This window comes from Etheostoma spectabile, chromosome 14 (assembly GCF_008692095.1).
Source record: "Etheostoma spectabile isolate EspeVRDwgs_2016 chromosome 14, UIUC_Espe_1.0, whole genome shotgun sequence".
Taxonomy (NCBI): Eukaryota; Metazoa; Chordata; class Actinopteri; order Perciformes; family Percidae; genus Etheostoma; species Etheostoma spectabile.
Genome location: NC_045746.1, coordinates 24,729,717 through 24,744,488, shown reverse-complemented (window position 1 = coordinate 24,744,488; position 14,772 = coordinate 24,729,717). Strand labels below are relative to the sequence as shown.

Here is a 14,772-nt window from a genome sequence, read left to right as displayed (position 1 = left end):
TGGAAACGCCACTTTTAAGATTGAGCATGTTCTCATTTTTCGTTCAAATGGCCTTTTGAATGGTAGAGCTAGGGGCACCTCTATAATAATAATAATAATAATAATAACAATAATAACAATAACAATATATACTTTCTTAATCCCGCAAGGGGAAATTACAATGTTTTCACTCTGTTAGTATTACACACATTACACATAGGCCTGAATTATATTATATTAGATTAGATTAGATTAGATTAGATCAGATTAGATCAGATTAGATCAGATTAGATCAGATTAGATTCAACTTTATTGTCATTACACAGGTACAAGGCAATGATTTGTAGTTCAGGTCTAACCAGAAGTGCAATAGCAGCAGGTGCAGGATATACACTGGTTCCATAAGTGCAGGACATGGATATGTACTGAATAAATATAGAGACGAATACTATTATGAACAGAATTTTACGGATTCATTCATTCATTCTTCATTCATTCATTCATTCACATGTTTATTATACAGGAAAGTTAGAAAAAGTAACATTGCATTACAATGTAAAAACGGGCCTGACTCGGTGTTTTCAGCAGGTTCCTGTTCTGCAGAAACATAAAACCTGGTTTCAGCACGTCAGGACAGACATTGATACAAGACATCGATATGGAAAAATTAATTTCGACAACTGAAAACGACACAGTCACATAAGGACCAAGACATTTATACAAGACACCCGCTGGGCTAGATAAATACGGACAGTGCAAACAAGGCTTGGACAATACATAAACAGATAGATAGATAGATTTGTTCCATGAATTACACACATATGCTTCATACCTATACATGCAATAAACAGAGAGATGTCAGAGTGGAGGGGGGGGCTGCTCATGGAAAGGCACCCCAAGCAGTTGAGGGTTTGGTGCCTTGCTTTAGAGCACCTCGGCAGTGCCCAGGAGGTGAACTGGCACCTCTCCAGCTACCAGTCCACCACCACACTTCGGTCAAAGTCAAAGTCAGAGTCAAAGTCAGCTTTATTGTCAAATTCTTCACATGTCAAGACATACAAAGAGATCAAAATTACGTTTCCCTCTATCCCACGGTGGAGACAAGACATATTTTACCAAATTAGGTCCACAGACAAACATAACATTCAAGTAAATATAAATAGTAATAAATTAAAAAGTAAAAATAAGAAGACGTATACAATGAGGAAAATAAGAGCAGCAAAATTTGAGTTAAAAATGTGCAATTATGCATACAGTCGACAGTCAATGTAATAGTGCAAAAGTCAGGCGGTAGCATAGTGGTGGTCCATAAGGGGACCTTAACCGGCAACCCTCCGGTTACCGACCCACATCATCACACACCCTTCACCATACCTAGAGATAGGCATGGTGTTATTTCAGTTAGACGAACAGCTGGTTGGATTTGCATTGACAGATGATTTTATGGAAAGTTCCCCATGCCGTGACACACCTCTGCACTGGTTGATTTGGTGGTTTGATGTTTTCTTTTGTCTTTTGAAAGCATGTCCTTGTAAGTATAAAGCCACTAAACAGAAAGCTTGAAATTGTATTTATTAATTCATTTCAAAAGTGAGGGATTTGATACTTTACCTTACAATTTTTTTTTTACAAAAATGCATAATAAATAGCACATTGTCCTAAATAGATAAAAGCAAATAGTCTACAGTTAATGTAATTGTAGATAAAAAGAAGAAAACAAACTGTGGGGGACTGTTGAGCTATATTAAATAATTATGAATTGTTAGAGACAGACAGAGCTTCTGAATTATTTTTTTTTAAGTCAGAAGATTTAATAAAATACATTTAAAAGTTTGACATTTTCCAACTTAAAATTGTTTGTCTTTAGATTTGAGAAAATTAAGGAAACCAGACATGACGTTACGGAAAAACCAATTAGGTTTCACATGTTAAATCCAGCGGAACATACCACACATACCACAAGTCACATTTACGGTTTCCGCACTGGAGGAAAGGGAAGTTTACGGGAAGCACCTGAACGCAACACAACATTACCAGCACTCCAGCGGCTGAGAAGAGAAAAGGTAGTAGCTGTCACTGTCTTTAAATGTGATTTAGTGACGACAAACACTGAAATATCAGCAGAGAAACAGCGAAACACTTGAGAAAGACTCTTTTTATGGTGACAAACAGTGACTGTTAGCCTGCTGACAGCTAACTCTGCTAACCGGCAGCTGTCAAAACAAACGGTTTCCTTTAACGTTAAGCTAACTAGCTATGCTAGCTTGTGTTTCAGTTAACCCTTAACGTTAGCTAGCCAGTTAAATCTCTCCAGAAAAGTTACGAATTTGAATTTGTGTGTGTGTGTGTAAACGACAGCATATATAGGACAGTGTTTCAATTAATCAAAATACCCGTAACCTTAGCTATTCCCTGAAAAGGGTCGTCGTTATAGTCATGTTAAACTCATTTGAAACATGCCTTTTGGTTATGGGTGAGGGTCTGGCGGATGGAAATGGAACGCAACACGTTAGCCACCGTGCTAACGTTAGCTTAGGGTTAACGCAGGCTAGCTTCACAGGAGTGGCTAAACTTTTCAACATTTAGTCGCTTTTAATTGTGTGAACAAGTCGTAACATCATCGTGTCATAACTGTAACTCAGTGCGAACAATGTGCTCGCCCGCAATAAAGACGATAATTATGTTTTCGTAAGTTCTTATACACTGTTTTCCATACGGAAGTGACTGAAAAGCAGTGAAGTTAGATAGATATCACATCATTTATGGCTCAAAAACTTTAATTTAAGTACCTTTAAGCCGTGTGTGTGTGTGTGTGTGTGTGTGTGTGTGTGTGTGTGTGTGGACTATAAACTCTAAACTCTACTGTTGTCAACAAGCAACAATATTGAAAGAATGACAGCATGTATTTTGTTTTAGTTAATTAGTAGCTAGCTAACTTACTCAGTAAATTTATAAATTCCAATTTGATAATTTATTTAATGTTTATTTTTATCATTATATATAAACTTAAAGGCTGTTTTGGCCGTAGCTGATAAGTGGAGCTGAAGTTTGATCAACAGAAAATGAACCAGCAACTATTTTGATATTTTTGTAATTACTAACTAATTTTCAGGTTATTCTCAGCTTTTCAAACATATTAAAGAGCAGGTTTTTCTCTCTAAACTAAATGTATTTACCTTTTTTATATAGAAAGACTTTCCCCACGAGAGAAATGTCATTTGTCTGCAGCTCATTCTGTTAAAATAAATTGGGAAAATATTGTACCATGAACTTAAAATCGTGAGTTGAGTGTTTCGTTTACATCCCAACCAATCAGTTCGTCACCTAGCAGCAACTCGATGCACATCACAGCGTGTAGAAGAAACAATGGGGCATTTAACAGACTTGCTTGCCACTAATCGCTGCATTTTCCAGATATCTCTGCATGTGTTTGTGCAGTATCTTGGAGAAGGAATGAATTCTGCAGACTTAACTGGGGTCATCGTCCCTGCAGATGACCAGTTAACTTGTCCCTGACTCATCAGAGTCCAGTTGAGTGCTGCCACGGCCAAAAGGCCCGGACAAAGAGCCAGTGATGAAGAGGGAGCCCATACCCCTTCACCATTGTCCCCCTTAATGAAGCGCCAGCCTGGGTATGGGACCTGCTCAGCATCAGTGGTCACAGGATCTCCAGCCAGTGTGTCCTTAAAGGAACACGGCGACTTATTGGGACTTTAGCTTATTCACCCATCCCCTCGATAGCTTTTTCACCGTATCCCCCCCAAGATAGATAAGTCCATAGATACTTTTCTTGTCTCCGCCCGTGTCGTAACTCTGTCTGACGCACCCGCCGCTAGCCTAGCTCAGCACAGGTCCTGGAGGTAACCGGCTCCATCTCGCAAAATAACGCCAACATTTTCCTATTTACATGTTGTGGGTTTGTAAAGTCACAGCGTGTACAAATCACAAGCTCACATGAGACACAGCCATCTTCTAACCGTATACATACTGGGAACTATATTCTCAGAAGGCGAAGCACTGCTACTTGGGCGTAGTGATTTACTCGCACCTGAGAAACCCCTTGGTGAGGAGCAGAGAGTTTGCTCAGAGTTGGAGTAATAATCAGTTCAGCCATCATCGAACCGAAATGATTTGATTTGATCGTGCCGTTGGCCAATCGAGAATTGCGTTGGCGCTTGATTTTTTTTTATTTTTTTATTTAAACTTTCTTTTTGACTTTTTTAACTGAGTTTCTTTCCTTGAGGGCAAAAAAACAGTAAAAATTTACCTAGTGCAAGTACAATTTCTTTTGTTTTTTTGTTTGTTTTTAACTTGCCCGTCCGGACTAGTGAAAAAAAACATTGAACCCTGAATGTTTGAAATTTAAAAAAGCCGCCAATTTAGAAGTCTTTCCAGTGATCTCGTCTATGGGGTTCAGGGTTAGTAATGATAATACTATTCACCGGTCACTCTTCTCTCCTTAATTCCCTGCCTTCCTCCTCCTCCTCGTCCTCCTCCTCCTCGTCCTCCTCTTCCTCTTTAGATGCAGACTATAAAGTGTGTGGTGGTTGGTGATGGTGCCGTGGGAAAGACTTGCCTCCTCATCTCCTACACCACCAACAAGTTCCCCTCTGAATACGTCCCCACGGTAAGTAGCTTTTTTCAAAACCGGGGTTTCCACAGGGTCTCAGAAAGTCTAAAATTCAAATTATCAGGCCCATCAAAGTCTCAAATTCGCAGAAGTGTTGTGTTCAATGTCCTAAATAATTGTAAACAGGTCTTAAATGTTCCATTGTCCATATAACGTTGCCTCTAACGCTCACTGAAAAACGTTTTCCTGTGGCGTTGTAGTTCTTTCTTTCACTCGTTGAAATATAATTTGCTATTTACGTATAGATCATTATTACTCTTTGTTGTTTTTATTCCATTTTAACAATTACTTTTTAATTTGCAAGTATTTGTGTGACTTTTATGTTGTGATACAGGTCTTAAAAAGTCAAAAAATGTGACTTGTTAAAAACAGCGGAAACCCTAATAAACAGGAAACTAACTGAAACCCCATGGTGAAGAGCAGAGAGTTCGCTTGGAGTTTGCTCAAAGTTGGAGTAATAATTGACTTTTTTTAAAGGTTTTTTGGGGGGTAAAAAAATGGTTTAGGGACCAGTAATAATTTACTTAGGGTAAGTACAATTATATAAAAAAAATATATATAAACTTGCCCGTCCGGACAAGTGAAAAAAGTCATGGCGTTGAACCCTGAATGTTTGAAATTTAAAAAAAGTTCACCACCAACAAGTTTCCCTCTGAATACGTCCCCACGGTAAGTAGCTTTTTTCAAAACCAGGGTTTCCACAGGGTCTCAGAAAGTCTAAAATTCAAATTATCAGGCCCATCAAAGTCTCAAATTCGCAGAAGTGTTGTGTTCAATGTCCTAAATAATTGTAAACAGGTCTTAAATGTCCCATTGTCCATATAACGTTGCCTCTAACGCACACTGAAAAACGTTTTCCTGTGGCGTTGTAGTTCTTTCTTTCACTCGTCCGAATGTAATTTGCTATTTACATATAGATCATTATTACTCTTTGTTGTTTTTATTCCATTTTAATAATACATTTTTTACTTTGCAAGTGTTTGTGTGCCTTTTATGTTGTGATATAGGTCTTAAAAAGTCAAAAAAAAGTGACTTGTTGAAACCACGGAAACCCTAATAAACACGAAACTAATCGACTAATACTGAAAGTGACAGTCTGCAAACCAACAGTAGCGAGGTTTTTCCACCTACTGTTCTTCTCGTGCAGCCATTGCCGCTGTAGTTCTTTCCTGTCACACAGGAAGTGATACTTGTTTACAGTTGACGTGGATCGAGCCAACATTAAAGGCACGGTGGTTTACATGAGCAGTGAGCTGTCAGGAAAAAGTCCTAAAAATCACAATACATGCCCTGCTGCATGGCCTTTTTAAATAAGGGTGTTCTGCACTTTGGCTTCACTTTTAAATAAATAGTTTGGGTAATCACTTGCTGAACGTGTTTAACCGCCTGACTGTGGGCGTGCACTACAGCAGTGACGCCGTCCAAAACAATGGAAATAAAACCCACTTTGTAATCAACCTCAACATTAAAGGAATAGTTCAACATTTTGAGAAAAGACGCTTATTCAAGAGGGCCAAATAAGGGTTGATACCACTCGAATGTCATGCTCGGGCTGTGCAATTAGGCTAATTAAATCTAAATTAAAAAAATGTTTTGCTCCTAACGATCACGTTCAACAAATACGTTTTGCAACATACATGTTACATTTTGAATTTTGTCTCCTGTTCTGAATGAGAATTTAAAAAAAGGGAAAAGCATTTAAAGGGAAATATACAGTTCAATGTGTTTTCACGTAGGGCTGGGCGATATGGAGAAAACCAAATATCACAATATTTACGACCAAATACCTCGATATTAATACTGCAACGATGTTGTAGTGTTGACTTTTGGTCTTTTCACAAAATATTTACACAGTGTCATTTCTAATAAATAAGGGAGATAATGTCTAAGTGGGTAAAGGCAAATAATAGAAAAGTTGGTAAGTTCAGAAAAGTACATCACTTTACTGTAATGCAGCCTTTAAAACCAGGAAAATACACCACATACAGTTATGCCATATTACAATATCCAAAATCTAAGAAGATAGCATGTCACTATATCGATATAATGCCCAGCTTTATATTTACTGTTGGTTTAACAGTTTATTTAAGTTCAATAAATACAACATATTTCCAAAAATAAATGAGTAAACGTGTTAAATAATCGAGATTTCAATATTGACCATAATAGTGATTTTCATAGACACTACATCCAGGAGGTGGTTGGCTTAGTTTAGCTGTGTGTGTGTGGGTGTGTGTGGTGGGGTGTGTGTTGTGTGTGTGGTGTGTGTGGTGTGTGGTGTGTGTGTGTGTGTGTGTGTGGGTGTGTGTGTGGTGGTGTGTTGTGTGTGGGTTGTGTTTGTGTGTGTTGGTGTGTGTGTTTGTGTGTGTGTGTGTGTGTGTGTGTGTGTGTGTGTGTGTGTGTGGTGTGTGTGTGTGTGTGTGTGTGTGTGTGTGTGTGTGTGTGTGGTGTGTGTGTGTGTGTTGTGGTGTGTGGTTCTCATTCTCATAGCCTGTTCCTATGTGTGTCAATGGACAAACACTGGAAAAACAAAACAAGTTGATTGTTGCCTAGCAACTAGAAGAAAACAAAAACATGTTCTCCGTCAGCAGCCGCTCCCCTGTCGTTAGGCTGACCTGGGGTCAGCTAAAATGGTAAAACCAACATACCCAAAGGCAAAGAATTACTATTAAAAAATAATAACAACTTCAACAATACTGCTTTGTCATTTAGACTTCAGAAATGTGAAGCCGGTTCCTTTTGTTGTTTTTTGGTATAAAACAGGAAATAGGCCAAAAAGAGTCAAAGCCAAAGATCTCGCTGCCTTTTTTTTTTGTCAGGACAGCTTAAGATGCATATTAAACTTTATACTGTATATTCATGTCTGATCAAAATATACAGGATGTTAACATTTGGGAATTAGTTTAAAAGAGAGTTAGGGAAAACAAAACAATATTGACATGAACATGAATTTAATGTCTGAACGGATGAAGCGAGAGGAAATGTTCATGTTACTCAAGAAGCCTTTTTATCCAAACCTGTAGGCCTTTCTCACTCAATCACAAATATTAAAAAGTTGTACTTAAGATTCAAAGCTATGTTTTTCAAGAGAGTCAGAGTCAAGCTCAGATCAACCAGACAATAGTTTGTTACTTTGAGATATATAAACATATTTTCTTTTTCTTTCAGCTGTTGCTGCACACAAACTTTGCAGTAATACAACCGTCTAAAACTGTTTAAATTATGTTTTTAAATCTGTCCGAGCAGACATTTGTGGTGGTCGTTTCGTGAAAATGTAGTTTAATTTCAGTCACATTGGTTTCGGTTTAGTCAACAGAGATTAAAGGCCCTGGATTAAACCATCTAAGTGCATGACGTAAAGTTCAAAAGGGATTTACTTAGTGTCTTCATTAATTCATGGGTGTGTTTTGGGCGTAACGTGCAATCAACCAATCAGAGGTCGTCTCCCATTCCCTTTAATAGCCAGGCACCTTTTTTACCTTGGTACGTTGCTATTATAATGGTGTGTGTGTGTGTGTGTGTCTTTGTGTCTGTGTGTGTGTGTCTGTGTGTGTGTGTGTGTGTGTGTGTCTGTGTGTGTGTGTGTGTGTCTGTGTGTGTCAAGCATAGTTAGAGTTATAGTAATAATTGAAATGCTGCGTTTTTGACTTTAGAGGTTTTTGTTGGTCAATGGCGCAATCACCTTCCGCTACTTCAAGCTAGCAATACATCAAGAATGCACCTGAACACACCTCCCTGTACGACCAGCACACCCAGAATGCACCTGAACACACCTCATGATACGAACCGAGCACACCCAGAATGCCAAAAACCTGAACAAACATCCCTGTACGACCAGCACACCCAGAATGCCCTGAAAACACCTCCCTGTACGACCAGCACACCCAGAATGCACCTGAACACACCTCCCTGTACGACCAGCACACCCAGAATGCACCTGAAACACACCTCCCTGTACGACCAGCACACCCAGAATGCACCTGAACACACCTCCCTGTACGACCAGCACACCCAGAATGCACCTGAACACACCTCCCTGTACGACCAGCACACCCAGAATGCACCTGAACACACCTCCCTGTACGACCAGCACACCCAGAATGTCGCACCTGAACACACCTCCCTGTACGACGCAACACCAGAATGCACTGAAAACACCTCCCTGTCGACCAGCACACCAAATGCACCTGAACACACTCCGGTACGACCAGCACACCCAGATGCACCTGAAAACCACTCCCTGTACGACCAGCACACCCAGAAGGCACCTGAACACACCTCCCTGTACGACCAGCCACCAGAATGCCCCTGAACACCACCTCCCTGTACGAACCGCACACCCAGAATGCACCTGAAACAACTCCCTGTACGACGCACACCCAGAATGCCCCTGAACACACATCCTGTACGACCAGCACCCCAGAATGCACCGAACACACCTCCTGTACGCAGCACACCCAGAATGCACCTGACACACCTCCTGTACGACCAGCACACCCAGAATGCCCCGAACACACTCCCTGACGACCAGCACACCCAGAATGCACCTGAACACACCTCCCTGTACGACCAGCACGCCCAGGTGCATTTACTATTTAAACAACGTGGACGCTGGACGTAAATTGACAACTGCGTCGGTCTTAAGATAGAGGCCAAAGACTTTTTAATCTTTTTTTTTTTGTGTGAATTTTGAATCATTTTATAACAGTGTATACAACATTTGTATGCACTCAGTACAGCTCTTTAAAACTGTCTTGCATTTTAGCCATAGTTTGTGTTTTTAAATGTTTCTTTTTCTTCAGTTTTCTCTTGTTTTTGTTGTGAAAAAGTTGGCAATTAATATTTTTTTGCTATTGTTTTTATACCCCCCAAAAAAAGCCGCCCCAGTCACCTGCTGTGAGCCGGCCTGTCTAAATAACGACCCTGCAGGAGTAAAGCTAGCTTGATTCTATGCTTGTAATACTCGGTGTAGCTTCCTCTGCTACAGGCTACGTCCTCCATTGTATCTGGAACCTGTCAGTGCATACGGAGCTTCATCAAAAAAACCAAACAGTGTCTGCAGGCTACAGCAGGTTGACGTGTTGAAGCCGTGCCATGACTTCAAACAGGCGAATAGCGGCTAAAAAACACTCCTTGCTTCTGCTGATTTCCAACGCAGAGCTGGGATGTTTGCAAGCACGTTGGGACGTTGGTAGCCTCAAGCTACGAGAGAGATGACGTGGGAGGCCCGTTCACCTGGACAACAACAAAACAAGACTCCCTTTACTAAAAGCGTTCCGCTTGTTTCCATCAGTTTGACAAATCGGAGACATAGATGTAACGAGTGGCACATAACGTGAAGTAACATGGCTTTTTATTTAGTTTGAGTTTTAACTTGTCCAGTGGGGCAAGTCAATTTCTCTTCCACTTGCCCTACAAAAAATCCACTTGCTTTAATGCAAAACTCCTATCAGATGGGGGACCTTGAGACACAATCGTATCAAATGAGGGTCTGTGGTCTAGTTTGTGTCAGTTTAGGGGACCTTGACGGGAACCACTATATAACCACTGGTATAGAGCATGTGACACTCACTTGCCTTTTTAAAGATGACACGTATACTTCCTGTTTTGTCTGTAAAGAGTCTGAGATCATATGTCGTTTACTTCCTTCCTCTGTGCTCCCTCCCTGTCTTTCTCCCATCAATCCTCTTTCTCTCTCTCTCCTTCCCTCCCTTTAGGTTTTTGATAATTATGCCGTGACAGTGATGATCGGCGGCGAGCCATACACTCTAGGACTGTTTGACACTGCAGGTAAAAAAAGTAAAATACTGTGCAGCAACAGGAAGAGTTGTAGTAACGATAATATTCATAGTATTTGTGGAAAGCTGTGAGTTGAGTCTTCTGAAATGGGAGAGAACAGTTTCTTTATCTTCTTCATTGACAACGGCCATGATGCCCTCGGCCGTGCTTTAGCTTCACCTGCTACATGTTGTCCATCGTGCTTGCTGCTTGCTGTTGATCCGAGTGTTTGTGTGTCTCCCCCTACAGGTCAGGAGGACTACGACAGGCTGCGGCCGCTCAGCTACCCTCAGACCGACGTCTTCCTCGTCTGTTTCTCTGTCGTATCGCCTTCCTCTTTTGAAAACGTCAGAGAGAAGGTGAGTTTGTGTCAGTTTTGGCTTTTGGGTTTGAAACATTACCGACTTAACAAAAGGTTGTATTTGTTTGATTTAGCACCACGGCGCAAAGCCTGGCGGGGAAAAAAGGGTCTTTGCTATTTGTCCAGCGCCCATGTCTTTTTCAAAAGCAAATCCACCTGCACCCATGGGCGTGCTGGTCTTACAAGGAGGTGTGTTCAGGTGCATTCTGGGAGTATTGCAATCTTGAGGCCGCGGGGAGTGATCGCGCCAACAAAACCTGGTCAAAAGTCAATAACATTTCAGTTATTTTAACAGCAAATTAGTAAATTGTGCCTAGCCTACTTTAGAGCGGGCACGCTATGCTTGTTACACACACACGCACACACACACACAGCAGCACACATACACAGCAGCACACACATGCAGAAGATTAAATTCAAAAGATTACAACGCAAATCCGCCATCATAGTACAAACGCGCCTGGCTTTTAAAGAGAATGGGAGATGACACTCTGATTGGCAAGTTACGCCCAAAACACACCTACGTATTAATGAAGACACTAAGAACAACCCTTTTCCGCTGTCAAACTTGCAAAACTGGATTTGAACGTGTCCTAAACGCACCTGCCCCGGGCACTTTACGCCATGCGCTTACATCGTTAAAGTAGGGCCCTAAGTGTTTTTCAGAAGAAAACAGCAAACGTCGTATGCAAAGGAGTTTAGATCTGATATTGAAACTTATTTTCTCATTTGTGTTTTTTTTTTCCAAACTTAGAATGACTAACTTTCCAAAAAAGTATCCAGTTTTGTTGAATGGGGACGGGGATTTAGTTGAGTATTTTTGGAATTTCTATGCATGTTTTCTATGCATGTTTTCACTTTTTGGAAAGTGAAAACATGCATAGAACTGTAATAAAACTGTATATCAAAGAGACAGATGTACTAATGATTTTTATTCAACAAAAGACTACCTTTACTGTTAGATGACCAGATTTCTCAGACAAAATCCAGGGACATTTTCAGCTCAGAAGCGTATGTACATCCTAAACACGTCATGTTTTTATTTTTGTAAAACTTAAAACGGGGACACTAGACCTAGAGCTGTTCTGATTAGGGGCTGAGCCCCCCCCCCCCCCCCCCCCAAGGTCTGATCCTAAGGAGGTTGACCTTTCTGTTGAAGATTAAGATCCTTTTATAAAACATAAAAGTGCATTGGCTAAGCTCACCAGACTCCATGTAAATAATCAGTAATTTTAGCATCGTAAAATACGGTTTTCTAAAACCTCTCTGAGCTCTGAGCAGCGCTGGCTCTGGCTGTCTATCGGCTACGTTTAGTCAACGTTTTCTTTCTTTCAATCCAATTTTGGGTCTGTCGGTCACAGTGAAAACCGGGACGTCTGGTCCCCCTACTTTACTGTGACCTAGTTCCTGACAGGTGTTAATCCAGTCTCTGGCCTCCCAGATGAAACGCCTCATCCTTTCTTTTGTCCGTGCGTCTCTTTCTTCACAGTGGGTGCCGGAGATTTCCCACCACTGCCCGCGGACGCCCTTCCTGCTGGTCGGGACCCAGGTGGACCTGAGAGACGACAGCAACACTCTGGAGAAACTGGCCAAGAACAAACAGCGAGCTCTGACCTGTGAGAGCGGAGAGAAACTGGCCCGTGAGCTGAAGGCCGTCAAATACGTGGAGTGTTCAGCTCTCACTCAGGTACGCCGAGAGGCAGCGTTGTCGTCAAGACCCCCTAAACCCAGACCAAGTCACTACCAAGACCAGGGTGTATCGGGGCAGAGACCAAGATCAGATCAAAAAAACAAATCCCTGAAACATCCAGTGTAAACACAACTAGCTAATATTCACTAAATCCCTCTTGGGTGAAGAGATTTCTGAAGAGTTTTGGTACAGAGGCAGATTGGGAACGTTAGCTAGCTAGCTTTGCTAGCGTCACTTACTCTTGCCTTCCTTTATGGTTCAGTTCTGAGTGCAGATACAAATGAAAGGTGGTCCCAGCTATGTCACATTACAGAATTGACCCACTGCTGGATGTTTTCTTAAAGAGATCGAAGCACACACCAACGCACAAGTATAAACTTAAGGACATTTACGTAGGCTACGGCTAAAGCTCTGTGTGGAGCCTCCGCCCAACCTTAAACAATGCTGAAGTTGCATATTAAGTGCTGTGTTGGTGTGCTCTGTAAATGATGTTGGAGTACAATGGTTTTGGAGAAAGCCACAAGCAGCTGTACGGGAGGCAAAGCAATCGGCCTTTTCCAAACGTGTAATATAAATATATTTGGAACGGGCACTGCGCTAGTAGCTACAAGGAGGAAAACGTAGCTTAACCCTTGTGTTGTCGTTCAGTCAAGAAGTGAAAATCAACACTTTGGACGCTTTGTTCAATGTTTGTCACTTTTTTTTATGTTTTCAACACTACGTAACACTAACTTATTGACTCTAGTTTTACAGTTATTTATGGTCAATACACCTCATTTATAGGAAATTATACCTAATGTTTGAGTTAGAAAAGCAGAAATTAGGAATTATTTAGACTTAAATTAAAGGAATGGATGTTGATGGATAATCACAGATTGGAATATGTCAACTTTTACTCAATACTACTTCAAAACCACTTACGTTTTTTTTTCTCAAATGCTATAAAGTGGAATAAGACAACAAGCGTTGTGTGGAATCAATCGTGTTATTTTTGGGTAATTACAATTGTGTAGTTAAAAATTACATTGACGTAGGAAAACGAGGGCAACCTGAGAGTTAACGGTGTTTTGTCTCTTTCTGTGTCTTTGTCAGAGAGGACTGAAGAACGTGTTCGACGAGGCCATCCTGGCGGCTCTGGAGCCTCCAGACAACAAACCCAAGAAGCGCTGCGTCCTGCTATAGATGCCCCCCGGTGGAGGAGGAGGAAGAGGAGGAGGAGGAGGAGGAGAGGAACCCAGGCAGGAACAGAGGGAGGAGGGAGGGTGTGGAGGTGGACGAGGTAGACGCATGTTAAACAGTGCCTTCAGCCGTTGTGGCTTAATGTGGGTGTGGTGTTGGAGGAGACGGGCTTTCATCCTAGATACGTGTCGATTATAATATGACTAACACATGTGAACAACACTCCTCACTAACCAGGAAACCAGGGTTTTAATTAATTATAGGAGGAGGCGGGTTGAGCAATAGACGCCTTTTAAAGGTGGATGGAGTCACGGTTACAGCTGAAAGTGCCAACCGCCTTCTCAAAGTGGGGACATTTCTCAAATTTAAAAGATTTCTGCTCTAGTCAAACGTTTAAGTTTTGTATAAAATGTCTAAAAAAAAAAAAAGGTCACGCTGCCGTCTTTCATTTATTGACGTTCATGGTGAAGCTGAACTGCTGTACATGTGCTTCCTGCAGCGGTTTGGCAAAGTCTCGACATTGAAATTGAACTGGCGGTTACAATGGGTACGTTTTAAATGCGCGCTAATACTATATGGAGATGACAATAGTCTGAGTTTTATACGGGTCATGTCAACAGCACTTTCCGAATAAGGCCTTTTTCCAAAATTTAGCATTTTCCGATTAGGACACGTGTGGTATGCAGCTTTTATTCTGGTTTTAGGGGCGTTTGGAACATGCGTCTCAATCAGGGTTTTTACAGCTTCCTATCTCTGTGTGTGGATAGCCCCGCCGGTTGTTGTAATAGAGATGCATTCCCAACAAAAAAAAGCCCAGATCTCTGGTTGGAAGGAGAAACACGGATAATTGTAAACAATTACGAAAGACTTGGATATGAACAGGTTTATGGACAAAGACCACAACGCCGACCTTTTCAAGAAGGTAAAGGAAGGAATGAAAGAGAAATTAGCATTTTCTGATTAGGACACGTGTGATATGCCGCTGTTATTCTGGTTTTAGGGGCATTTGAAATATGCATCTCAATCAGGGTTGTTACCGCATTTTGTGCCATTTTACAGATTTCATTAGCTCTGTGTGTGGCTATGGTTGTAAAAGAGATGCATTCCCAACAAAAAAAGCCCAGATCTCTGGTTGGAAGGAGAAACACGGATAAT

General features: G+C 41.2%; 1 protein-coding gene and 1 long non-coding RNA gene across 2 annotated transcripts; one reads left to right on the top strand and one right to left on the bottom strand.

Moving 5' to 3' along the window:
- The first annotated feature begins 1,925 nt into the window (after positions 1-1,925).
- LOC116701833 (cell division control protein 42 homolog) lies at positions 1,926-14,032 on the top strand. The gene is made up of 6 exons (XM_032535840.1): positions 1,926-2,042; positions 4,502-4,606; positions 10,327-10,399; positions 10,637-10,746; positions 12,238-12,435; positions 13,531-14,032. Exons 2-6 carry the CDS (start codon positions 4,502-4,504, stop codon positions 13,618-13,620), a joined length of 576 nt encoding a protein of 191 aa, XP_032391731.1. The 5' UTR covers positions 1,926-2,042; the 3' UTR covers positions 13,621-14,032.
- Positions 3,658-12,489, bottom strand: LOC116701834 (uncharacterized). Its single transcript, XR_004335013.1, has 3 exons — positions 12,476-12,489; positions 11,823-11,828; positions 3,658-3,712 (listed from the first exon to the last, which is right to left on the bottom strand). It is a non-coding gene; the product is annotated as an uncharacterized LOC116701834 (long non-coding RNA).
- Positions 14,033-14,772: the final 740 nt, after the last annotated feature.